At 41.3% G+C, this 27952-nt stretch overlaps 1 protein-coding gene across 4 annotated transcripts in view; it reads right to left on the reverse strand.

The window, feature by feature from the left end:
- ltbp3 (latent transforming growth factor beta binding protein 3) overlaps positions 1–27952 on the reverse strand; it is a 57362-nt gene that overhangs the window by 7318 nt on the left and 22092 nt on the right. For 2 of the 4 annotated variants that reach the window (XM_033609837.2, XM_033609819.2), the window contains exons 2-24: positions 24382–24648; positions 24111–24274; positions 23911–24016; positions 20068–20154; positions 19792–19908; positions 19537–19692; positions 17992–18099; positions 17859–17872; positions 17709–17778; positions 17358–17435; positions 16437–16565; positions 13680–13811; positions 13462–13590; positions 13201–13320; positions 10381–10503; positions 10141–10263; positions 9168–9287; positions 7854–7979; positions 7364–7534; positions 5968–6048; positions 5616–5744; positions 5354–5491; positions 5127–5267 (exon numbers count right to left, since the gene is read on the reverse strand). In XM_033609837.2, coding sequence (XP_033465728.1) covers positions 5127–5267; positions 5354–5491; positions 5616–5744; positions 5968–6048; positions 7364–7534; positions 7854–7979; positions 9168–9287; positions 10141–10263; positions 10381–10503; positions 13201–13320; positions 13462–13590; positions 13680–13811; positions 16437–16565; positions 17358–17435; positions 17709–17778; positions 17859–17872; positions 17992–18099; positions 19537–19692; positions 19792–19908; positions 20068–20154; positions 23911–24016; positions 24111–24274; positions 24382–24648 — 2829 coding nt within the window. The remainder of the gene's footprint in view (positions 1–5126; positions 5268–5353; positions 5492–5615; positions 5745–5967; positions 6049–7363; positions 7535–7853; positions 7980–9167; positions 9288–10140; positions 10264–10380; positions 10504–13200; positions 13321–13461; positions 13591–13679; positions 13812–16436; positions 16566–17357; positions 17436–17708; positions 17779–17858; positions 17873–17991; positions 18100–19536; positions 19693–19791; positions 19909–20067; positions 20155–23910; positions 24017–24110; positions 24275–24381; positions 24649–27952) is intronic. The other 2 variants (XM_033609828.2, XM_033609854.2) reach the window with 2 other exon arrangements.

The following is a 27952-nucleotide window of genomic DNA, read 5'->3' on the forward strand; positions in this document are numbered from 1 at the left end:
CAGGAAGCTTGGTTCCAGCAACACTTCAACTGAGGAATCGTTTATCTCCTGAAAAGTTTGCAGGCAGTTTGCAGAGAAAATGATACCGCCATTATGGCCAGTGTGTACTGGGATGTGCATGTAGCAAGTCTCTAATCTTTGCTCTTGGTTGAAGGTTGAACAAAACCACATATGGTGTCTCCACACTGATAGCTGAAGAATGAGGGTCTGGTATGAATTTAGAAAGGCATGTTTAAAATCTACCGGGTTTTCCCAACTCTTTTATCAGTCCAACTGTTTTTAATTCAGGACATTACAGAACAAGCCATATTCAGCCATGTTATTTGTTATTTGTTCAGAACTTGTCATTTTAACACAACATTGATTGGACTGGATTTGCTCAGTTTTTTAGTTTAACAAAACCTTTGACAAACATGATTCCTGTTCTCAGCATAAGAACAGAAGAATTCGTGGTGAGTGCATAGTAATTGTCAATTGATCTTTCCCATTTGTGATGGTCCAACAAGCTGTCGCAGTAAGCATGGAGCCCACTCTGTAACTAACTGCACTCCCTGAAGAAATATTATCATATCTTTGGAAAAATGAAACAGTGATTCCAGAGAGAAGCAGACAGAGGGGTCTACAGTCTGTGTTTGAAGGATATATCCAGGATGTCAAACTGACTCAGCAGCAACAACAGGTTAAAAAGACAAAGATAGTTAGAAGTTAAAGCTGAACTATAGGCTACAGATCACAGTGTAAAAGTGAACCACCACATCACTGCTGATCGCCACACAAGACAATGAATATAAAGGGAAACTTTGCTGATATTGAACCAGCTGTGTGGCATCACAGTGTGTGCAGATGAACGGTGTTTTGCTGGTGCCACTGCCAGCACCCGGACCTCCACCTCCGGAAGGGCAGGGATTTCGGGGGAAGTCAAACAACGTTCATCTGCGCACAATGTGATGACACAGAGCTGGTTGAATATCAGCAAAGTTTCCCTGCTTCCCTTCACTGGTTCCTGTACAGCAGGGTCAGTCTTTGTTTCACTGTTATAATCATTAAAAAGCAAAAGCAGCATATGTATACATTCAGTAGGCTATATCTTCAGTAGCTAGCTAGCTAACCCTACACTTTTCAGGGTCTGATTTTGGTTTTGGAACAGGGAAGAAACATATATCTTTTTCCAACCTCTCCAGGTAACGAGTATCATTAATACACGACGTGCCCCAGGCACAACATTTAGCTCCAAATCCACAAAACCAGCCCGAAAATGAAGGAAATCTGAAATGACTGCATTAGAGACAATGGGGCACAGCTGTGTTGTTGTTGGACCCTGGTCTGAGCTGGCCTGATACTACGTTATGATTGGCCAGTCTGCGTCTGAGGGCAGGACTTGTGGGCCACATGCTTCCTAAAAGTAATTGCAAAAGCACTTGACTTGAGTGCCGACTCAAAGCTTGTGACCATAGGTGAGACTTCAAATGATTTATCAGCATTTAGCATTTTACTTCTGTCTTTAATAACACAGCCATCTGTGAAGATACACTTTGATTTGTTACTTCCCTGTCACCTGGAGTAATGCTCTCTGCTCTCTTCTGTGGGAACAAACCACACTCTCAGACTTGGAGGTACTGATTTTTGTCCCAACTATGCCACACTTAGCTGTAAACTGCTACAGTAAACACTGAAGGCCACAAACAACAAGGATGACATCATCTGCAAACAACAGCACCTCACTGTCACAAAACCAGAACTTTCCAATCCTGAGCTCAGGTGTGTCTTGAACTATGACAAACAAAAGAGTTAACAAAGACACACCTGTTGGAGTCTGGAGTCTGTTTGACTTCATTAAAAAAATGCAAACAAATCTCCCATTTTAAGTGTAGTGGAACAAGAGTTTGCCATATTTGCAAACACTTTCTACAAAATACCTCTGGCAACATGGTCACAGAATGGCCATCTGATATTCATCCTTCACAGTCAGACAAGAATCATTCCTCACTGCATTTACTTCTGCACATATGCCAGCTGCAGCCTTGCTTTCTTAAAGTGGGGTAGTTTAACTGCACTTCCCCAACCTCTGGCCACAAGGAGGTAAAAACAGAATACCAAGTTTAAGACAAAGTTCTCAACCAGATTTTATCAGCAAACCCTAGCCCCTTTTACACTGCCTCTTAAAGCAGGAATTTCATGCCATTATGCCGCCTCACCATTCTGTATAATAGGTACAATTGTGCAAGGGGGGAACAGAGTTGCCTCGCCTGTAAGTCGGCATCGGAGGTAGTGACAGCACTGAAATGGTGTCAGTATAAATAGGACAGCAGGCAGGATGGGATCATGGGTGGAATGGTTGTGACATTTTGACGACCAGCAGTTCAGGCATCAGTTACAGTAAAAAATGATTGCAAAGGCAACTCCTCACTTGAGTTATATAAAGTTATAGAACACTTACAACTATTTCATTTCAGCACTGAGCTGCACAAACAAACACACATCACTTGATTGTCTGCAGTCTAAACTATTTTCACCATTACATGTAAAAAATGTACATAGAAATACATACTGTAAGTCTTCTATGTACATATTTTTGTCCGTTCACCATCTGCAACTCAGACCATGAGCTTAAATGCATGTTTTCAATTAGTTTGGACTTTAGTTTCACTGCTTCGCTAACAACATTCAGCTCCACATCTCCACCAAAGTCATCACTCCCGCCACTCACTCTACCCTCACCAACTGCATCACTGAAATAAAATCCTGTCTTCAAACCAACTTCCTCACTCTTAACTGTTACAAACCAGAAGTCGTCATCATCGGCCCAAAATCTCTTCTCAAATCCATCCATAACTTCTCCCTCTCCATCGACAGCTCCACTGTGCTCACCTCCCCCCATGTCCGTAACCTTGATGTCATCTTTGATCAAACCCTCTCCTTTGACCAACATATCAAACACATCACCAAAACAGCCTTCTTCCATCTCAGAAACATCACCCGCCTCCGTCCATCCCTCTCCTTCTCAGCTGCAGAGACTCTCATTCATGCATTCATCACTTCCAGACTTGATCACTGCAACAGTCTCCTCGACAGTTCATCATCCCAAACTCTCAAGAAACTACAACATATCCAGAATTCAGCTATTCATCTTCTAACACACTCTTGCACCCGTGACCACATCAGCCCCCTCCTCATCACCTTTAACGCCCTCCACAACCTGGCTCCCGCCCACCTGTCTGAGCTCCTCCATCAGCACACTCCCTCCCACACTCTTAGGTCTGCTGATACAAACCTCCTGCTCCCACCAGGACTAACCACTGCACCTGGGGGGGCAGGGCCTTTTCCATTGCTGCCCCCACCCTCTAGAACTCAGTCCCTAAATACATCAGAGACTCCCCCTCACTCTCCACCTTCAAGAAATCCCTCAAAACACACCTATTATTATTTCCTTTTTTGTGTTTTGTATTGTTGTTCTCGTTCTCTGTAAAGTGTCTTTGAGTGTCCGGAAAATTGCTATATAAATCCAATGAATTATATTATTATTTTTAGTTTACCTTAGACAGAATATGTATCATAATGTATGTATAATATTTCATCCAACATCATCATGCTGCCATCACTATATGTAAAGAAATGATGGCTGCAACTAGTGATTTCTATTGGTGATAAATCTGTCGATTGTTCCTTTTTTAATAGATTAGTATATGGATTAGGTCTATAAAACGTCAGAAAATGGTTAAAAATGTTGATCAGTGATTCCCAAAGTCTAAGATGACCTCCCAAAAGGTCTTGTTATGTCCACAAGCCAAATATATAAAGCTTACTGTCATAGAGGAGTTAAAAAAAACAGAAGATATTCACATTTACGAAGCTGAAATCAGAGAATTTTGCCTTTTTCTTTTAATCATTCAAACTGATCAATCGATTATCACATTAGTTGGCAATAAATAATGGATTGTGGGGTCCCCCAAGGTTCAATTTTAGCTCCAATACTTTTTAATCTTTACATGCTGCCACTTGGAAACGTCACGAGGAGGCATGGCATCAGTTTCTACAGTTATGCTGATGATACACAACTCAACCAGGACAAAACCGAGGTCTTAGTTATCGGTCCTGAGGCTCAGAGAGACAGGTGAAAAACCTTGGAGTTATCTTTGATTCGAATCTTAGTTTTGACCCACATATTAGAAGTATAACCAAAACTGGTTTTTATCATCTTCAGAACATTGGCAGAGTGCGATCGTTTCTCTCCTTAGCCAACACAGAGACACTGATGCATGCTTTTATCACCTGCAGAATTGATTACTGTAATGCTCTAATTTCTGGTCTTCCTAAGAAAAACAGCTCAGTTACAGTTATTACAAAACTCAGCTGCACGTGTGCTGACAAGGACCATAGAGAGAGCACACATTACACCAATTTTAAAGTCTCTACACTGGCTTCCTGTGTGCTTCAGAGTTTAGTTTTAGATCCTTTTCTTGGTTTAAGAAGCTCTAAATGGTCTTAGGCCTACCTATTTATCAGATTTGCTTTTATCATATGAACCCTCTAGAACCCTTCTGGTAGTGGCCTTTTAATCATTCCCAAAGTTAGAACAAAAACTCACAGTGAAGCAACTAATGGATTAATTGTTGCAGCTCTGAAAGAAATCACTGGGTCTTCTCAAGGTTGTCCCTCTATAATATCACCTCTTAAAGTCAATTTCAGGCTCAAAGCGATAAAGTAAGATCACAAAAATCGCCTTGAGCCACTTATAATGTGATGAAAACACAAACTGTTTCGACACGCTCACATAATTTGTAATCATCTTTAATTGTGATTACAAAACATCATGGGCGTAATGTTTGATCTGCCTCCTCATTATGATGATGTCAATGCCTTCTACTTAAACCAGAAAAATGATGAAGATGTCTGTTCTCACCTCTGTTTAGTACAATGACACCTACAGAAAGGTTAGTAGATTTGTTCACCTTCTTTGTTCAACTTGGCACAGATATCAGCTCTGTCTCACATACACTGCCTCCCACAAGCGCAGACAGCCAACACTATCATTTCTTTGTTTTGTTTTTTCCTAGAATTAACTGCTGTTACCCACCACTGCCTCGCTGCTCTTCATAACACCCCCACTGCACAGGGTCTGCACTCACCAGCCTGCTCCTCAGGAGTCACACAACTGTTACGGTCGGTGGCCAGGGTCCAGGGCGGAGAGCAGATGCAGTAGTACGACCCTGGAGTGTCCACACAGTGTCCGTTCTTACAGTTGGATGGGTCTTCACACTCGTTCACATCTGTAGAACAGAAAGGTCAACTCAAAGATCAAGATAATCTCTCCTGTGGCTACAAGTAGATAAACGCGGAATAAGATTTCACTCACCTGCTACTGTTGCGATCACACACTCCTTCTTGCTGGGGTCTGGAGTCCACGGCCGTTTGCAGTTGCAGTAGAAAGACCCTTCAGTGTTGACGCAGTGACCATTAGTGCACAAAGACTCATCGTGGCATTCGTTCACATCTGAGGGAGAACAGGCAACCACAAAGAACAACGTTCTCCTGTTATGAAGCATCTACAAAACAAACAGCATGTTTACAGATGTTATTTAGGTGACATTTTTAGGTGTGTATATCTACACACTTACCGATGCACTCGAGAAGGTTGCCGTCGTAGTAGAAGCCCTGCTGACAGTAGCACTCGTAGCCCGGCTGCGTGTTCTCACAGCGACCCTTCTTGCAGATTTCTTCAGCAAACAGAGAACACTCGTCGATATCTGCAGAGGTGGAAAAAGAAATCTCTTTTTAGAAACAGACTGTCCCTCCCCACGTTTTACCAATCTCATGAGGAGTGTATTTAAGTCAGGTGGTGCTATAATCGTTCTAATGTTGTATTTGTTTTTATTCTAACAAAGAATTTTGGTGCAAAAGCAGGAATATCTTATCATTGTGTAGCCCTTTTGTTTGTGAATGTTGTGACTCAAGTTGTGTAATATTTACCATGGTAGACAGGCAGGCTGTACATGAGTCCTTCATCATAGTATAGGCCTTGACCATTTGGACACAGGAATCGGAATTCAGCTGGGTGGAGAGGACCGGGCAGAGTTTAGTAAACAGTAAAATATACAGTAGATGCAGAATATGACAAAATGTTCACCATTTGATGGAGACTTTAACCCAGATGCATTTAGCACTGGTGAACTCAACAGAAATAGAACTAGCTATTATCATGGGTACAATTCTTAAAGTATAGAGTATTATCTCAACAACGTTTGAACCTCTTGTACTTCGCAAGGACACTGGTGTTCCCAGCTTACATTACTGTCTTCTGGAGGCTGTAGCAGTTTGAGTTTTAAAGATAGAGTGATATTATATGAACCTTGAAGCCCTGATGAATCTATCGGTACCAACTGTATCATGTTAGGCTGTCGGGAAGGGGGTTAAATGATGGCATTCGCATTTTTACAGGGATCCTTTGACCTCTCCCCTCAAGATATCTGAATGACAATGGGTTCTATAGACACTGAAGAGTCTCCTGTTTACAGACATGCCCAATTTTGCTAGACCCAAGCAGTTCTGGGCAAAAGCTATGCAGCGTTTTGCATACAGTACCAAATTTTCACCTGTTGTATTTAAATATTTCTGCATACTGTGGTCCCTCAAGTGTCTTAGAAATGCATAAATTGGGTATGCCTAGAGAGCTGAGACTCCTGTGGATTCAATGAGCCAAACTGTATTCATGTGAGATGATGTTAGTCCCCATAATAACCTTTCATTGCAGTTTTTTGAAACATGTCCTTACTGTATAAAATGACCCATTGTGACCTTCAGGATAATCACAGCCTCATGAAACTTTATAACCACAAACTAGAGACCTTGGACATTCAGAGGATGTAAGGCTTTCATAAGTTTCCAGAACTGATTTGCCTGCCATCCAGTCCCCGAAAAATGCAAGTCTTCCAGAAATCTCCATATGTCAGAAGCTTTTGATTCCAAATTACAGCACGGATTCTTCTACAGTATTCTTCAAGGTCTTGGTGTATTAATGTGGTATTTTGGAGGGCACCTTAACCATTTTTTCAATTCTCAAGTGGTAAAAAATGCTTACATTTAGCACCAAATCTGTGTAACAATGGTATAAACCAAAAAATTGCTTGAAGAACTTATAAGACATAACTGAGCATGGGAACGGCCATCATAATGTTCTAAACTCCTATAAACTCTGAGCTTTCAAAGTCTGAATAGACGCCTGACCAAAACACTATGTTCATTACATATATATCATTATTGTCCAAACCCTTGTGAGTAACCTATTCAACACACTGAGGTACAGACCCATTAATAACCTGATCGAATGTGTGTTTACGTGCATTATGCACCCAGGATGTAAATGTACCAGATTGGGAGACAGGACAGGGGTAGATCTCGCAGTGGTCTCCCCATCCCACACCAATGGAGCAGCAACATTCCTGCTTGGTGACGTTGGTGGCCAGGACGCTGTCGCAGAACACAGTATCATCGAGGTTCAGGTAGCACTCCTTCTTCTCATCCGTCACCACTCGAACTGCTGCAGGAGCAAACACAGGGAATGTTAGGGAACAGATGTTTTGGTGTGCAAATCCAGCAACTGGACTGGATCTCAATCAGGCTCGCCAAGCTGGCCTGTCTCTTAATTTTAGTTTATTTTGTGACTTGGTTCATATAGAATATATGATTTGGTAATTTATGACCAATAATTATAATTGTTTGTCTTTCAGGTCGTTAGATTGGTTTGAACTGAAATGTTTTGGTTTCGGGACAGGCGGGGATCAAATGTCCAGGCCTGGTTTAAGCTCGGGGATAAATGTGGGTCCACGCTAAAGCAGAAGGAATCAGAGCAGGCTTACCCTCACAGCTGTGTTTGTCCTCTGAGAGGACATAACCATGATTGCAGGCACACACATAGGAGCCCGGTCTGTTCTCACAAGAGCCGAAGGGCTGGCAGAGGCTTCTGTCGGCGCATTCATCTATGTCTGAAAGGGAAATCACACATGCTGCTCTGAGTGTTTGTTTCAATCCAAACACCATCTGAGTTGCAAACAAATACATTTTGTTCTTTTTTTTTTAAACATCTTTAATTTTTATTCAGAATGAAATAAGAAAACATTCGGCCACTGGTAAATATCAGCAATGCAGTGTCCATATCAGGTACACTTATGTTTATCCACAATGCCAGAGAGATATTTGGAATTTACAGCTGTCAGTGATTAAGCAAAATAATAATAATTCATAAGGTAAGGATGAGAAAAAAAGATACTCAAAGGGCTAGTGCAGGGGTGTCAAAGGGTCCAATCCGGCTCACTAGATGACTAGACTAAGGGCGCTTTAACACCTGCCCTGTTTGGTTTGGTTCAATTGAACTGAAGTTTGTTTGCCCCCTAAGTGCAGGTGGTTGTTTGGGCAGGTGGAACACAGCAATTACACTCGGGTGCGCACCAAAACAACCGGACCGAGACCTTCTTGAAGAGGTGGTCTCGGTCCAATTACAAATGAACTCTGGTGCGGTTCATTTGTGGTGACAACGTGTTCCGACTTCGATCTGAACCAACTGCAGTCACATGACACATTGTTTGGGTTAAACATGAGCATGTTACAGTCCTGGAGGATTATTAATGTGCACCTCCTCCTGTACTGCCTTAATATGCACATTCAGCACATCCAATGCATCAAAACATTGTTTTCTAGTTGGAGCCGCGCCTCGTTTTCAAACTGTATGGTTTGACTAAAATGAACAATGACAGCAATATAGTCCACGATGAGCAGCGCTAAAATCAACCTGCGTAGTTGTCCCTGCATTGTGACATTAGAAAGTGTCACATTTATCTTACAAGTGTACTCTTCTTCAATGTTTTGTTTACTTCCTGGATTTTTGCCACATGGAAATTCTGACCAATCAAGACTACATGGATGAGAACCCACTCCCTATGTAGATATAACGGCTCACTCTAAGGTAATGAAAATGAAAATGAAACCAATAAAACCATAGTGATTAATATTATATACCACTTCTGCCAATATATGCCTCTAAATCCTACACACTGGACCTTTAAAGATGCAGTTTAGCTTACCATATCCTGCATATGAGTCAGTTACTAACAAGACGACAGACAGCATCCTGTTTTCTAAGAAAGGTCTCGCCTTAAAGAATTAAAGGGACTGACCTTGACACCTCCTGCCTCCGACCAGTGTGTAACCCTTCTGGCACTCGCAGTGGTATGAGCCCATGTTGTTGATACAGCGGCCCCTCTGACAGTTTGATGGCCTCTCACACTCATTGATATCTGAAGGGAAGGAAATAAAAACAATGTTGGAATGTGGAGCATGTGGTGAGCAGGATTAATGAACTGGTCGAAAACAATGTGAACTCAGTCATGCTTTATTTGGACAGTCCAGTGATGACTATATCAAGGGAGTTTAAAGCGGTAATAACTTGCATATTGGTTCTAAGTGAAGTGGGGCTGTACCAAACTGTTCAAAGCTTTATTCATAATGTTGACAACAACATCTGAATGCTGTGCAGCTTTTTTCTTTTGTTTTTACATGTCTATTCATTCAATCTAAGCTTGGTATTTCTGCACAGGTGGAGATAAAGTTGTGGCTACACTAATATAATTAGTATTATACTATTTGTAGAATTGGGTTCAAGTGATGGCTGTGTAGGATTGTCAGACTCGTGTGATGGAAACTTCCCGAATGACTCCACAGCATCAAAACCCACTGAAAAAAGGTAGATATAATAATTTCTAAAATTCACAACATGTTTTAATTTAACAATACATTCTGCCTCAATCCATGTTTGTTGGTGTTCAGCATTTCCAATGATGTCAAAAAACAATTTGCTCTTCCACTTGCCGTGCACAAAGGGAAGCATGCACCTGTATGATTGTTGATCATGATGGTTGATCATGACGAGGGCCCAAAGGTTAAAATGTCATCATCAAAATAAAAGAAATGCATATGGAGCCAGAGTGTGTGACACTTGTTTTCTATAATCAAATCATAAAGTATGACGACAGACATTTGAAGCTTCATTTAAAAACCTCAATAGAAGCTTCAAATGTGACGACAAATGAGACTCAGTACAGCCGTAATGTGAACACTATTAAAATACATGGCGTGTTGAATAATTCATGCCTTCGCAGTGGCTGCCCTCCTGTGTGCGCTGGTATCCTGGGTAGCACTGACACTGGAAGGAGCCTTCTGTATTGATGCAGTGACCGTAAGCACACAGCCGGACGTCCTCACACTCATCAATGTCTGTTTGGGAAAAGAAAAAAAATGTCAGCACCAAACGGCCATCAAATCACTCAACCGCATCATAAGCACCTTAGTGTTGGTAATGTCATGTAAAGGTTAGGTTTGAGCATCACTCACCGCCGCAGACTTTGCTGTCTGAAGATGGGAGGAAGCCCTCGTTACACAGGCAGCGGTAAGTACCAGGGAGGTTCTCACAGCGCCCGTTGGGACAGATACCAGGTTTCTGACACTCATTAATGTCTGTGAAACATATAGGAGACATGAAAAGACGGTCAGTTTGTAGCAATGTTTCTTTTATTTGGACCTAATTACATTTTTTATTATCATTGCAGTGCAGATTCACAGTGTTGAATTTACTGCATAATTTCCATGGTATTCTCCAGGGTTTGGCTGATACTGCTACTAATATATTTCACATTATTGCAGTGCTACTACTTTATGTCTTGTTTTCCCCAGTGAGGTTTGTAACTCATATAATATGCACGTAAATGTTTTTAAAAAACGGCTCTAACACCTGATTTATTACAATAATATAAAACTACCATATTCGTCTTTAACCAGTGAAGACGTGGAGGGCAGACTACCTAGAGACATAGCATATAATGCGTGTTTATTGTAATATTTTAAAATATAGGGTTCTCCTTGTACAGTAGGTTAATCGAAGATGTTTCCGTGTAATGATGCCCAACACACTTCATGGCTCAAATTACACCTAGTAATGATTTGTAGGGATGCACCGAAATGAAAATTTGTGGCCGAAGCCGAAGCCGAATAATATTAAACGCTTGGCCGAATACCGAGTACTGAATACCGAATATCATTGTTTAGTTTTTCATTAGTTTTTGCAGATGAACCCCCTCCAGATTAGTGTTGTCACAGTACCAAAATTGGGACCCACTGTACGATACCAATGAAAATATCATGGTTCTGAGTAGTATCACGATACCAAAGCGAAAATGAGGCAGATGTGCCTTTTGTCATTTATAAAAAGATAAATCACTTTTCTATAGTACATCAATGATATTTCAATGGAATAAATTACTTATTGACTTATTCATACTTCAAAAACAGCATCAATGAGTGATTAACATAGGGGGGATCAAAATAAAATAAATAACTAAAATAAAAATCAAGCAAAAATCAACCAGCCACCCTCCTCCCCTGACAAGTCCCTTCATAAGTAAAGAACAGTCCCTAAAGTGCGGTGAGGTTTGTGGGCCGTGAACGGCTCGTTTCTCTCTGACACATCATGTACGGTCTGTGTCTGGCTAGCTCGGCTGTTCAGGTACTTTTGGGCAGTCCACACGGCAAGAAGAGGATATTATTGGAGCCGACTTCCCGTCGCCGGTAAGCCGATGGCCGCCGTATTTGACAGGAATACATTACTGTCTGTGTCTGTGACCCCCGTTCAACCCACAACCGATGGGATTCGCCTTTCGTTTCTGCTGGTGGTTGAAATCTGTAGGCTGCTCGCACAGCGTGCTGAATGATTTAAGCCTATTTTGCTCGCTCAAAACTATTTTTAGTCGCAAATGCGAGTGCCATGATGGACAGATCGCCACACTGTTGACATTTTACTTAATTTTTATCATGACACAGGGTTCCTTCAGTTAAAGGCAAAGTAGATTTAAGACTCTTGAAGAGTTTTTTTAATTTCATTTTGAATTAAATTTAACATAATTTTACAACAAACAAAACTGAAAGGGAAAAAAACCCAACAATATCAATTACTTTGGCTTAGATGTTTACTGCAACATAAACCATGACTTGGCAATTTTGCGTTTCTCACTCTGCACGTCGGATTCCACTGCTTTGATTTCCATCGCGTCAAGTTTGAAAAACATTTTGCATAAAACGCACCGAGCCTCGTATGCATTGTCTTGTACATGTTTCAGCCATGCCAAATTTTGGTCAGATAGCAAATTTTCACTGTATTTGCACTTTCACAGATTATTCAGGGTGCAGTGACAGCTAGCAAGTAGACAGTGGATCGTCTGCTCTGGGCATTCCAGCCGCAAAGAAAATGTAAGTGTTGTCCGACTATCCTAGGGGTCGGCAAACTTGACCTTTAAAAGCCTCTTCTTTACCTTTAAAAGAGCCATTATTGGCCAAAAAAGAAAAAAATCTGCGTCAAGCCGCAAAACATATTTGAATAAAGTTAACAGCCTATTAAGTCTAAATTTGCCCATCAACATTACAAATAGGTATAAATGAGGATTCATTATAAATTGCTGACTTTTCCTTTTTCGAATTTGAAATCCAGAGCTAGCCTTGTCAGAAAGAGCTAGCCAACACTTCTGAAGTTCTGCAAAATTAAGAGGAAAAGTTGTAGATGTATGACACACATTTTAGTTAATGAAACATTAAAACATTTTTTAATTTGATGTATAGGCTACACATTTTTACAATTGAAAAATGCATGAATCACTGTAGGCCTAAAACAATGACAAATGAAATTTTGAATGTTAAAAAATAACGATTATTCATTTCCAGATAATTTCATGTCAAAGCCCCAGAGAGCCACCGGAGAGGGTCTTAAGAACTGCATTCAGCTCCAGAGCCGCAGGTTGCCTACCCCTGCACTATCCTGGCCTGCTGTTGTTGTTAATGTGAAAGGCATTTGATAAATTACTTAAAAAATAGATGTTACCAATTATTTGAATATTTTGCGATGTAATGCCAGAAAAAAAAATCCTACATATAAAATCCTACTTGTCATGTCTCAGCATTTTTAAGACTTTCAAAAGATTGATTTCAGACATTTTAAAATCAATTAGTAAGGCCCTTTTTTCAGATTAATGATCCACTTCAACCCTGACATTATTAATGCCCTCAATTTTGCAGTGCCCCACAGAAACACACCCAAAAAAGGGAGATTAAAACAAGGTAATAAGTGATGAATTTTGCTGCTTTGCTGTACATCAGGGTTAAACTCACCGTAGCACGTGCCGGCGCGGGCTTCATGACCAGGCAAGCAAGGAACACACTCATAAGAGCCTGGTGTGTTCTCACATTGCTCATTGGGACAAGTGTCGGGGTTCAAACACTCATTTATGTCTGGAGCAAGAGAAAAGACGTGTCACATACCAATGATTTATTCACACACGCAGAGCACAGACACAACCATAATAAGTGTTTTGTCAGTGGAGAGCCTGTGCACTTATATCCATACTGTCATAATCATCACTGTCTTTGTACCTTCACAGGCTGGATGACGGTGTGACTTGCTCCTAAAGCCGCTGTGACATTCACATTTATAAGACCCGGGCAGGTTGACACACTGGCCTCCCACGCCACAGATGTCCTGCTTCGAGCACTCGTTCACATCTGCAGAACAGAGAGGATAGAGCCAGTGTAGGGCCTGATATCTTCTGGAAACAAATATGTTAACATAGAAATAATGCAATCCAACTTACCTACGCACTTGAGTCTCCCATGCTGCACCATGTGTTTATAGCCCTGACGACAGAGGCATTTGTATCCTCCCTCTATGTTGACGCAGAGGCCTCTGCCGTGGCCGCACGGCTCTGAGTCACATTCATTATCATCTGGACAACAGGAGAGATACACAATGACCTCAATGACATGATAATAACTGTGTTGTTTATGACAGACAGACAACAGAGGGTCAGAGAGCTCAGAGGACAAAGTGCTCTGACTCCTGGAAGTGTCTTTCATCACCTGTCTCAACATCATTCCTTCAGTGATAGTGTTTAAGTATGTCTTACTATGACCAGATGCATTCACATATATGACATAAACTACACAACTAATCATACAGATCCATTTATTTCACTCTGAGAGGACATACAAATTCTACTTTTAAGGGATTTTTAGATGCAGAGACATAATTTTTAACCAATCACATATAAGTTGTTGGAGAAACGTATTACCTGACTACAGTGAGGTTCATAGCTTTAGCAGAAATGACTTTTATGGATTTAACGACTGTCACATTTTACGTAATAAACCTATAAGTAAAACATGTCTCCAATTTGGAAAAAGTGTTTCTTAAAGGGCTACTCCAGCTAAAATGCACCCCTGTTGTGGCATTCACCACGTTGGAATTGGACATTTTCTAAGAGCTCCGTGTTCTCAAGTTGTGACATGTTGGGTGACGTTTTCAAAAATGGATTCTGCAGGATTTTATGTGTTTGAGTAAAATGTTGATATTCCCAATGGCCTCATCTTTTTCCTCTGTCATTATGCCTTTGCATTTCCTGCATAACGCTGCACTCTTGCTAGCTTGCTAAATTGTTAGCCTCTTTGGCTCCTGTGGCATCCTTGTTGCTGTTGCTTAGCAGCAGCGTTCTCACGACTTAACCACTTGACGTCATATACACGACTTCCCATGTCATAACCATGAGCTCACGAGTTCTATTTGAAGGCAGCACTAATATCCACCCTGACAAGCAAATGCCCACATCTTCCAAACTTGGCACTCCCAGTTTTTGATGTGGGCTTTTTAAAGATTACTTTTAGGCTATTTCTGTGATAATTAAAATAATGATAATTGATCATTTTTTTGACAGCTTTAGAGTGAAAGGGGAGAGAAGGAGGATGACATGCGGTAAAGGGTAGTGGGTTGGTTACGAACCTGACAGCCACAGTGGCAAGGACATAACCTAAGTACATGGGGCGCCTGCTCTACCAGGTGAGCTACTTGGCGCCTCCGGTGATACAAGCTCCCTTCAGAGCCCTAAAAGACATTTCCATCTGTTTTCCCAAGCTCAGTTATACTCCTCATGACCACCAAACTCATCTCTTGGTGTAAAATCAGTGGAATGCCCCTTTAATAAAACATTAATACAGCAATCTTTAGCTTTAACATCACACACAATCAGGTTTAATATCAAGGAGCTGTATACGACTTTCAGAGCATATCTATGATTCAGAGTCTAGGCCGAGTTTGTCTACACACGGCTCTCAACATGAAGGTAGCTGAGTTAGCGGCTAGCAGTTAATGGTGCTAACAGCGCGAACAGTACTAACAATGGCAACAGTGCTGACAGAGCAAGCAGTGTTAACGTGAGGGGTGACTGGAGGGCCGTTCCACCACTGTGGATCAGGACATTGTTAACAGTGGTGCATCAAGTGCAGAGCTGTGGTGATTAGCGAGCCAGTAGGACACACATGCAAGAGCTAACACAAACTAGTGGCTGGACCGTCTACCTCAACAACAGAGACGCTCAGATTACAATTTACACACAGGTAGAGGGACTTCATTCTCTGCTCAGGATGTCATTACTCTGCTACGGCTTTACATAGAAAATAGTTGTTCGCTGCTATATTAACACTCTGAATGTCAAATGCATTCATTCATTCATTTTCTGTAACCGCTTATCCTGTCAGGGGTCACTGGGAGCGGGAGCCTATCCCAGCTGACATTGTAGCGAGAGGTGGAGTACACCCTGGACAGGTCACCAGACTATCACAGGGCTGACACATAGAGAGAGACAACCATTCACACTCACATTCACACCTACGGACAATTTAGAGTCACCAATTAACCTGCATGTCTTTGGACTGTGGGAGGAAGCCGGAGTACCCGGAGAAAACCCACGCTGACACGGGAAGAACATGCAAGCTCTGCACAGAAGGGAGCCCCCACTCTGAGTTCATACCAGGAACCCTCTTGCGGTGAGGCGACAATGCTAACCACTGCACCACCATGCCGCCCATGTCAAATACAGCTCCTTTGATTGTGGAAGCCAAAATGCTGATTGTAAATATTATGATCTTTGCATTACATGTGCAGACCAATAAGAGATGTAATCATCTTTCTAGTTATAGTGGTTGAGGTGAATGGACATAACAATGATCAGGTCGAAAACTTTTCATTTATCATTCTTGTAATTTATCTATTTTTGATCCAAAGAACAACCAACACTGAGAGCGATAAGATCCAAGAGCCACTGCTGTTGTTGTGGATGCTGAACTCAGGGCAGCACCCATATATTACCCGGCAGACAGCAGGAGAGCCACTGCTCAAAATTCATGGACGCTTAAGTTTCCACCTTCTGAGCAATTGTTTATCTGTGAGAGGGAAAAGTTTGCTTGCCAGGGGAAATCCATGCATAAGAAACTTTGGGGAGAATAGCGACGAGATGATTTCTCGTAGCTATCCATCACCACCTCCTCCTCCAGCCTCTGTCTCTACCATTGTCTCTTACCCTCACAGATGTTCCTCTGCGGGTTGAGATGGTAGCCAGGGTGACAGTGACAGATGTGGCCGTTCAGGCTGTTCTCACACTCCCCGTGACCACAAATGTTCCTGCTTAGCCTGCATTCATCTGTCTCTGCTTCAAGGAGGGAAAACAGGCATCATATATATACATGCATATATATAGATACACAGATGTGTGTAGAGATACATATATATATTTAAAGCTGGTAACACCCATGCTGTGGCTGAATCCCTCTATCTTTAGCCATGTTCACACTACTGAAGTTTTAAAATCTGTCTTTTTCATATCAGAGCCAATGACAGGTGTCAGTCAGAAAGACAGAGAGAGGAACTCTGCTGAGTTTCTAATTCATATATGAGCACACAAGAAAATGTCTCACAGACCAGAATCAGAAACAGATCTCCAACACTCCTTCAAGAATGTTTTTCTTTCTTTTTACAAAGTTCAAACACCTGCACGAAATTAAGTTATGACAACACTTGCTTCCATAAAACACGAAGAGTGTGAACATAGCCTTAAGGCTGGTTCATGCTTCATGGCTGAATGCAAACAACATGCAAAGTGTCCAAAACCATCAGTTCAGTGTCAAAGAAGCATGCGTCAGACTAGATTTAGCTCGGTGTTAAACTCGACTCCACTATTTTGATTCAGTTCCATCATCAGGGATTGCCTCAGTGTCTGAATAACTCTTGAGGATGGCGTCATAAATTGTGTTCATTACATGGAGAAAGTCAACATGTCATGTGTGAGTGATGGACCCAAAGCTCACCACAAGATCTTCTCTTACTGGGGAATGTGGAGAGCCGGGCTTTCCACTTCTGAGGCACATGAAACATGAACCAGCCTTGACAGAGGTAACGCTCGCTATTAAGGTTAAAGCAGGATAGGTGTTTGCAGGGAACTCACGCAAGACTTTTGTCTGTGATTCGAAGGGGTCATTGTCCGGGGTCATTCTGATGATTATTGGAGGGGTGGGTTTAACAACTGTGGATCCAACAGAAGAGAGATGAAGTGGACAGACTTTAGGAGGAAATATGACATGTTGAACTTTAGTCCTGAGATTTTTATCTTCACCACACACACACACACACACACACACGGGGAACATTTCTCTACACTAGTCCTTGTAGAAAATTTCCCCTCACTGTGACAGCCGAAGCTCATTAAGCACCAGTAGCGTTTTAATTTTCACCTGTGTTTCAACATGTTTATTACTGATGTTATGGAGTATGAATGTAGGGTTAGAAGTGAGTTTACCAGGCACACGCTGACTGCTGGTGCTGGTGGGAGACTGCGGTGGAGCAGTCACCGTCTCTGGAGGCCTCTCCTGGTTAAAAGGGATAATCAGATTTCACAAAAGCAAGAACTAAAATGTATTCATTCTTAAAAAGAGAAATAATATCTTACCGGCCACTTTGGTTCTGAAAGGAAAAGAGAAAGAGAGGTATTACAGTGTGAATTCACATGATTTGTACAAAGCACTCACAAGTAGCGAAGTTTAAAAACTCGTGAGTGCTGTGAACTGTATCTGACGACTCACCCTCTTTGTCAGACTTGCGGGGGAAGAAATTGGGAGGGAAGGCCACAGTCTCTCTTATATTTTGGAGAAGGTATCCTTTCCCGGCAGGACAGATCTTACTGAAGGCCACTGAGCACCATAGAGAGAGGATTTCACTGTTACTTTATTTCACTTTTAAGATTCTCATGTTTTGTGAAACACATGCAGCCAGTTTAAAGCAAATGAAAAACCGAATCGTTCTTTTAAAATCTGCAAGACGCAAAGATTACTCTCTGGAATCTAACACAACAAACCGTAACGCATCAATTAGTAGCCTAGGCCAATATTTCTCTTAAATCGCTGAGATCCAATTTTAATAAAGAGTCATCAGAAAATAAGTAAGAGAAACTCTTAAAGGGAACGTTTACTCCAAAATCAAAAATACATATTTTTCCTCTTACCTGTTGTGATATTTATCAGTCTAGATTGTTTTGTTGTGAGTTGCTGAGTGTTAGAGATACCTGCTGGAGAGATGTCTGCCTTCTTTCAAATATAATGGAACTCTATGGCACTCAGCTTGTGGTGCTCGAAGCGCCAAAAACATTTGAAAAACTCAACACCAATGTGTCTTTTTAAAATCATGACCTGGTTACTCAAGATAATCCACAGACCTTGTTGTGAGCAGTTTCATGTAGGAACTATTTTTTCTCTACCATACTACACCTACCTAACAACCGTATCACTGCACAAAAGGAAGAGTGCATCTACTCATGGACGAGAGGCTTCTGCTCCTGACTGTGGGAGATATAAACTTTAATGGCCTCTTCCTCGGCTGAGCTGTGTAACAACAACTTGCTCAGTGGTGTGGGGTCAGCTAACGGTAAATGCACCTTTTCCTCTGTGCAGTGGTACGGTTAGTAGGTGTAGTTCGGTAGAGAGTTTGTGGATTGTCTTGAGTAACCGGGTCATGATTTCTGGAAAGAGACATTGCTGTTTAGTTTTGTATATGTGTTTTTTGGCACTTTGAGCACCACAAGCTGAGTGCCATCTAGTTCCATTCTATTGGAGAGAAGGCAGACATCTCTACGGCCGATATCGCCAACACTCTGCAGCTCACACCAAACCTATCCAGATTCATAAATAAAACTACAGGTAAGAGAAAAAACATGTATTTTTTATTTTGGGTTGTACCGTCCCTTTAACAAGACCTTGAGCTGCGTAATGACTTGGAATAATCACCATAATTGATCAAACTTAATGAGCATTCTGATAAAAATCTTAATCAAGCTAAAGCCACACATGGCTGAGCTTACTACTTAATTTACATGTCAAAGTAGTAAGAATAGAATATGTACATTAATACATAAATTCATGCAGTAAAAATATGATCATTTAACATTCAGGAGGAACCTGTATCAAAACTCAACCTTCTGTGTTCATAAAATGTGTATATGTGCAGACGCACGGACCGATAATGTCCCACATATCATGAACTGCAACTTGTTTTTATTAAACATTATATTTATTGAAAATTAGTCTGACACTTTATCAGCCTGTAACTGCTCCTCTATGTCTCCATTCACTCACCTGTGCCCACCTGAGGACATCTTTCACAGTTGGGGCCCCAGGCTTTGCCCACCGTGCAGCAGCACAAGTGCTGGCTGAGGTGGGTCGTCAGCGGGTGCTCGCAGCCCCTGGCCTCAGACGCTATCAGGAAGCACTGAGCCTGCTCATCTGGAGACTCTGACAAAGGAGACAACAGGGATTCATTCGGGTTTTCCATCATGGAATAAAATAAAATATAACTGAAGTTGATATGAAGAGAGAAACCTTATGACTCACCAACACATCGATTCCTCTCCAACACCCAACCAGCCTTGCAGGAACATTTGAAGCTGCCCAGCGTGTTCAGACAGTCTCCATTCTGACAGACGCCCTGCATGGAGCACTCGTTGATATCTTCGAGGTCATGAGGTGGTGTGCAAAAATAAAAAGGTTATTTTGATGTACCCTATATTCAGAAAGTGATACCAGAGCTTCATGACATGGGAGCTGAGGCTTTATTAAGTACAAGTACATGCTCTGTGTTTGTTATAAGCTCCATCCTGCCCATGTTACCTTGACAGTGGGTGCTGTTGAATCTTTTATAGCCTTGCGGACAGGTGGAGCCGGACTCTTCCACAATGGTATGCTTGACTGATGCATCTGAGGGAGGAGAAGACAGGGCGAGACACAGAGGGAGAGGTGTGAATAAGTGTGAGTGAAATTGTGTTTCTGGAATTAGAAGGGCTACGGGTGAGGGATACAAACCAAAATACAACTCATATTCATTTTTAACACTTAATATAAAAATAGAATTTTAGCTCTTGTCAGTATTCAGTCTGTAAATCATGAGGGATTCCCAACACCAACTTCTACTTTCTCAAATATCTGGAAATGTTAAAAGTTTAACAGTGTCAGGAAACTTTACAGGATACTCAGCTTATCTTTAAGCACTCACACGCCATTTTCCTGCATCAGCTGCACTGGAAATACAACCAAAAATTTCCCGAAACAGAATAAAAGGCTACATTGGGGCTGCTGTCTTCTTGGCAGCCATTTCGATGTCTGTCCCGTTAGCATTTGCTAACCTAGCAGCAGCAGCAGGGGTCCCAACAAACTCACAGTGACACCGAAACAGCTTTACTCTGTTGTTAAACCTGGTAATAAACGTTAGGTAGCATTAGCCGTGTGATGCTAACAGTTAGCCCTGTCACTGTGTGTGTACCAGCAGACTCTCACCAACTGTCCCTGGCACAGAGTTCACATTCCTGCAGCATTAGTTTCCTATTGATGGTTAATAAAATGATGCACGTGTTGATTTGCATAGAGAGCAGGAAAGTGAGGTGCGATCGCAAGTAATCACTCAAGACGCGTATGGAGACGCAGATACACCGAAAGCTGTCCACTTCTGATCGGACCGTCCAAGATGCATGTTAATGCAAGGAGGAAACAGGCTCAGAAAACTGAAATAAAACACCCACATTACACAGCCACTGGCCAGGTGTGCAGAGGTGTAAAAGTAATAACATTTTGAATCTCTCTCTTAAGCATTTTTGGTTTAAATTCTTCACACAACTACTTTTGTCACTTTTCATGTGCACAACCAACTGTGTCACCATGAAAGCCTTTGAGTTAAAAAAGTGTGAATGTTGAACAGAGAGTATGAACAGAGTATATTTGGGCAGACATTAGGCTTTAATGTCTATAGTTCCATTAGCCTTGGACCAAGACGTTCATTGCATGCATTTTATCTCGGGATGTCTTGAAATTATCTTCACCCCTTCTTCGTCCTGCAATGAATGAGTGCACCGGCTTTCCACTGCGCCACAGCGCCCCTATAGCGGTTGGGAGGTGTATTGCACATTGGTAGTAAAAGGCTCTAGCCTTGGACCAAGACTTACTACCAATGTGCAATACACCTCCCAACCGCTATAGGGGCGCTGTGGCGCAGTAGAAAGCCGGTGCACTCATTCATTGCAGGACGAAGAAGGGGTGAAGATAATTTCAAGATATCCCGAGATAAAATGCATGTTTATTGAACAATAACGGATATATACAAACACACGGCAACCCCCCGTACACCTTCCTAACATCTGTGCCTATGAGGTGAGTACATTACATGTTTGATTTGAACGTTTATGGAGACGTGAATCGGTCTAGACCGGGAACCCCCAAACGAAAAACGGGGTTCGTTTTCAAGACGTTCATGCAATTAACGTCTTGGTCCAAGGCTATAGTTCCATCAGCTTCGTATTGCTCTGTATAATTCAAAGGAAGCTGACAAAACAATGAATGTTAAAAGGGTAGGTGTAATAAGCTAGAGCTTCACCCTACATGTTTTCGGTCAGATGTTTTTTTTTTTTTTTTTTAATTATTATTATTTCTATTATCATTACCATTAACTTAACATTTGAGTATTGTCTATCTACCAGTATATTTGTGTTTTAGAAGTTGGAAAATGACCAAAATAAACTAAACCAAACTATGTGAACAAAAGTGTAAAAGCAACAAGTTTTGCTTTCCTGCAAGAAAGCAAGTAAATATTTCTCAAGATGTCAAACTATTCCTTTAACATGTGCATTAATATTAGTCTAAAAACATTTAAAAACGATCTTTACACACAGTCACATTAAAGAGGTAGTTGTATTTTTGGCAGTGGCACTAAAACACTGTAGAAGCTACTGTAGCCAACTTTGACAAGCAAAAGTTCGACATTTTGAGAAATAGTCTCATTCACTTAAGAACACTGATATCACTCTCATATCTGTCTGTTAAATGTAAGGCTACAGTCAGTTAGCTTAGCTTAGCATAAAGACTGAAAACAGAGAAACAGCAAGAGTGGCTCTTCTTGGTTGTGACAAAGCTGATGGCTTCACATTAGCCGTACAGACATGAAAGTGAACAACCGTCAGAGCTGGGCAAATATAAAGATATTAGATCGTTATCGAGATATGAGACTATATATCATCTTAGATTTTGGTTATCGTATCGTGATAAGACATAAATGGTGTTTTTCCCTCATTTTAAAGGCTGCATTACTGATATAAACTATCAACATACCAGACTTTTCTGTTTGTTTTAACACTTGCCTTAAACCACTTAGTTGTTATATAGCTGCATTATTGATCAAAAAATCTCACTATTGTTTACTGAAAAAAAAACAAAAAAAAAAAACAATAGTAATCCCCACAACTTAGTCGCATCAGAGAGGGTGTTTGGTCAGAAATACTGTACGTTCATTTTTGTTTCCAAGTCCTAGCACTGATGAAGTGCTTTTGAGGAGATTTAAAAATGTGGACATATTTATTGTGTATCAAGATATAGCCCAAAAATATAGTGATATAATTTTCATGAGATATCTCCCAGCCCTAATAACCGTGTTTCCTAAAATGTCAAACTCCTCCTTTAACATTTTATGTCATGATTTTATGATTGGACGAACTCAGATTTTCTTTTCTTCTTTCTTTGCCTTTCTTGTTCTTTTCTGATGACAGTTGTTTTTTATGAGGCCTTTGATGAAGTGTACTTTGTCACAGAATAGAAATGTCTTTCATGAGGTTTACAGTGCATTATTCTTGTTCTTATTCATTCCCCAAATGAGCTTTGAAGCTCTAAAACAGAAGAATGTTCTTCTTTCCATGAGGGAGTAACAGCATGTACTGAAGTTTTATTAGAGAGCTGTGGGAAGACTGCACTTACACAAACATTTTGAAAACACAATGAAAAGAGGGGAAAGATTACAGCTCACGTTTGCCATTCTCATTAAGAAAAAACAAAAACAACAAGGAGCTTATAAATGGATATGAATGAAACAAAACAGACAGCACTCCGGGCAGGGATCCAGTTGTCTAAAGACTAACCAGACGTACAGTATCAGGTTTTGTCAAAGGCCACATTGTCTGAGTCAGAACTGAGAGACGGAATAATAGCGGAGTGGAAAAACGTGAGTAGCCAAGATTTTCTTGAAATTCAATCTCCAGCAATGTGATGACAGTCCTGCACTGGGCAGGCCCATAGGAACACGCTTAAGTAGAGGGTTATTTTCCACATTCTCTTTTTCTGTCTCACTGTCTGTGTGTAATTCCCGTAATTTCTTCCGTTTTCTCCTGCTCAACCCGTTCACACACTCCCTACCCCACCTCACCACTAACTTTCATGTACACAGTTTTATAGAGGTATGAAGTGATTGTTTTAATCCAGGGCCATAATTTCTTAAGGTGGAAGGGATAAATTGCAGGGAATGCTTGACGTTTTTGGCTCGACAAACAATAATTTATTCCCAGGAACACACAAGATGTAGATGGGATAAAAATACCAAGGACTACTTTAAGAAAACAGTTTGTTGCACTCAAAAAAAACAGATAAGAGTAAACAAATGGTGGGTGGTATCTACAAAGATGGAAAAAAACTGAAACTCACTTGGCAGTTTGGGGCACTGATAACACTTGTTTTGTCCCCATGAGTTGCCCACACTGCCGCAGCAATCCTCCTGATTGGTCAGAACAGGAAGCGGGGTGCTGTTGCACTGAAGCAAGACGAGACAGTGAAATGTTATCAGTGGAAATGACAAACAAAAGCCTTCTGGATTGTCCATCAGTGCGACATGTGTCTAAACTCACAGCTTGTTTGGGTGTGGTCTCCTGGAAGCAGCGCCCCTTTGGTTTGTGTCTCGAGGGGATCGGGCGTTGCCCTGTCTTGTGAGGAGGCTTGACATCTGATGGATCTAGGGGTTGAATGACTACAGAGGTGTCCGGCGTGTGGTGGACGCGTACATTAAACTGCACTGAAAATAGAGGAAAGGAAGATATCATGGGAGCAAAATGCATCACAGATATATCAAGAAAAATCAACAGAGATAAAAAGTTCTGGCAACGGATGACAGATAGATACCTTCAGATGAGTGCGACATGGGTAGGGTAAAAACAGAGTGTGTTTGCGTCAACTGGGTACGCCCTATGTTTATTTGCTCCAATATTTTTTGGCCGTCTGGCTTCAAAGATATGGGGTAGACAGGCTGCTTGTTGCCTCGTGCTGCCTGAGCCTGCTGCGTCTGGTGGAGTGGAAACTGGCAGAGCCGACCGGTGAAGCCGGGCGGGCACAGGCAGTGTTTCCTCGAGCTGCATACTCCTCCATTCATACACGTCAGGGGACACACAACTGCAGAGAGAGACAGGGGTAGAGTTGTCATACCGAGGGTCAACAGTTCAGAGCGATGAATCATCAGTGGAGAGGAAAAGCTTACACACACACACGAGCAACACAAGCAAATAATTAGTTATACAACAAGTAAATGAAAGTTATTCATGAGTCTCATCCGACTGGAATTTCTCATTTTAGATGAATTCACCTCAGAGACAGACTGAGACTGATGATTTAGTGTCATATCACATAAATACGGCAGACAGACAGAGAAGTTTGTGGCATGACTCGGGCCACGTTAAGTATTCACTTTGAGCTGTACCGCTGTAAAAGTCACATCAGCATGACGGACTAACAGGTCCCTTCAGTCAGCCAGTCAGCAGCAGCAGCAGCGTCTGAGCAGGAAAGCAGGTAGAGTCATTGATCTGTTTAACAGCTCTATTCTGACATATGGGAAAGATCTTGAAATCTATGGGAAAGCTGCTGGCTGGAGAGAGATTCATGGCATAGACAGTATTCACTGCGGTTTTATTGGGTCTCCCATTGTGTTTATGTAAAGTCCAGTTGTTTTTGAAATTCCCACAATAGAACAATCAGAGGAAAGTGAAAGAGAGCGAGCAGGACTGAGGAGAAAACTGCAAGGAAGTTATGAATCCATGGAGAGACCCGAGAGAAAGCTGAAAAACAAACGACACCACTACTACAGCTATGACTGCTGAAGAAGTAATAGTGAAAGTTCATTCAGGAAGGCCATCTCGTCTCAGCACTTTTTACATAGGGCCTGGTAATATCCAAAATTTAAGGAGTTTTAGTATCACTACCAAAAATATGCTTCAGTACCGTACTTTAAATTCACGTTTTAGTATGTAGAAGCATATCTTTCAATCAAAACAGCCACAATAAACATCTTAAAACAAATAGCAAGTGCTTATGAACAAAATACAATTCAGTCAGTAAATATCTGCATAAATATGAAACAATTAACCCAATAAAGGAGTCAATTTTGGATGCACTATAGAATAATCAGGGTGTCTACAGGTATAAACAAGTTACATTTAAGACTTTTTAAGACCTTTTAATACCACTTTAAATGAAATATAAGACTAAACTTTTGATGGGAACACACACCAAGAGTGAAAATAGACTCTTTCCAAGTACACACATTGACATCAGTTCAAAATGAGCAGTAAAATGACCCTAACGATCTGTACTTACAGCTCTACATGTGCGATTCCACCACCCTGATCCCCATTTTACCACGTCTGAAACACCTTAGACCTATAGCTCAGTTTGCCTCATAAACATTTCCAGGCACTGGGTTTAATCACTTAGAGTAATTGTTGTTATTCTTTTAAGTTTTTTGTCCTTTCACTTGCATTTTCCTATTTTTCATAGCTTGCAAGGTCCTAGTTTAATGACCTTGCAGACTCATTGCGTGATCTAAGTGTATTGACGGGGCAAAAATAGGGGCATTGCACACATACAGGTGTTGTGCCGAAGTCTGGTACCCCGTCGAATAGCGTTTCCCTCCTGTTAGAATTATGTTTCCTAGAACACAAACACCAAAAATGATATAAGTGATGTGACAAAAAACATTTAAGATCCATTCAATCCGAATTTATTTATCATTTTTTAACACCTTTTATTAGTAAATGTGTATTTACGACATTTGAGACTTTTTAAGGACCTGCAGCCACCCCGATAACAACACAGTCTGCATTTAGTCACCCGGAACAATCTCCCAGTGTCACCAGGAACAATCTCCCAGGAAAATGAAGGTTTGATTTATGGCACAAAGGAAGTTTGTCAACCATTGCACAACTAAAACAGGGAAAGGATAGTGCTTCTGTTTTCCACAGTAGCTATCCCCAGTTACCTGAGAGTATTAATGTACGTTCTTTACAGGTACTATCCCCACTGATGACGGACAGTGGAACAACTAAAGCAGCTGTGGGAACTGTGGTAGTTGCTGGGCTCTGAGAAAAACAGTAAATGGTTTGGTCGTCTTTGGAACAGCTGTGCCAACAATAACTTCCACTTTAATTTGCAACAATTTTGATAATTTAGTTAAGCAGTTGGCAGGCAACCTATGGAGACTCCAAGACGGCCGTTATCAGCTGACATTGGGAGTCATAGATTTGAGGCAGTATGGCCCTACTCTACCTCCCACATTTGCATTTATGGGTGGTGACCTCTAATGGCTGTAGTAATTATGTTGGGAGCAAAAGTGGAGGTCAGGTGATGTTTTATAAAGAGCAACAAAATCTGCGTAGGTAGGAGGTTGCAGTGGATGGACTGGTCAAACATACACAGGACTTTCACTTAAGAGACCGCTGTTTGTGTCCTGTGTGAAACCAAAAGTCAACATTGACGTAGCATACTTCACTTACATCAGGTTATGTTACATACATACATATTGCAACAGAAATCTCAATCTTTTCTTTAACCTAATCAAGAAGTTTTGGCACCTAAAACTAACCAAAGTGAAACTGAAACCTAACAAATGTGCGACGACGTCACACTGTTTGATACGCACCTTTTGGCCCACTGGTAGGTGCAGTCTGCTGCGTCTGAAGCATTATAGTGTTCATGAAAACAACTGATAACAGCCATTTAATGGGCTGATAATATTCAAAAGGGGGGGGGGGGTGATTTTTTAAGCACAGTATCAAAAATTTAGTGGTTCAGGCTTTGGGTTTTGGACTGTTGATCAAACAGCAAACAGCAAAAAGCATTTTTCAATCTACTTCAACTAGCAACATTTTATGGACCAAACACAGGCAAATTCATGAATACTGAGTCACAGCCCTGTAACTGATAAAAGAAGATGTCAACTGGCTTGATCGTCTTTGAAGGTCACATTTCACTTCAATACTCAGTCCTTTAATTTTCCAAATTGTTCCTAATCAGTTTAAATTGCTCCGTCTTTTACTATGGTTACAGTCAAAACATTTATTCACTTGCAGTACTCTGTTCCACCGTGTTTTCTCAGCAATTACACATCTAATCACAACCTCCCTGTCAAATACACAGCATACATGCTCAACACGGTATTGTTGTCTTTGAGTGCACGGCAACATTCCTCTTCCTCCTTGCCAAGACTCTGCGAAACATCTTTAAATCCATCATTTCTCCAACATCAACTCTATATTGTCACTGATTTTATTCCAGTGCTGAGGTTTACACCAAAGTAACCTGTATCATAAAATTATGGAGAGGAGAGGAGAGGAGAGGAGAGGAGAGGAGAGGAGGCCTCTTTCTGCTGCTGAGCCAAGTGTGCACACATGGAAGTAATTAGGTGTGGACTGCCAGGGAGTCTGGG

Source organism: Epinephelus lanceolatus, chromosome 11, assembly GCF_041903045.1.
Source record: "Epinephelus lanceolatus isolate andai-2023 chromosome 11, ASM4190304v1, whole genome shotgun sequence".
NCBI classification, from domain to species: domain Eukaryota; kingdom Metazoa; phylum Chordata; class Actinopteri; order Perciformes; family Serranidae; genus Epinephelus; species Epinephelus lanceolatus.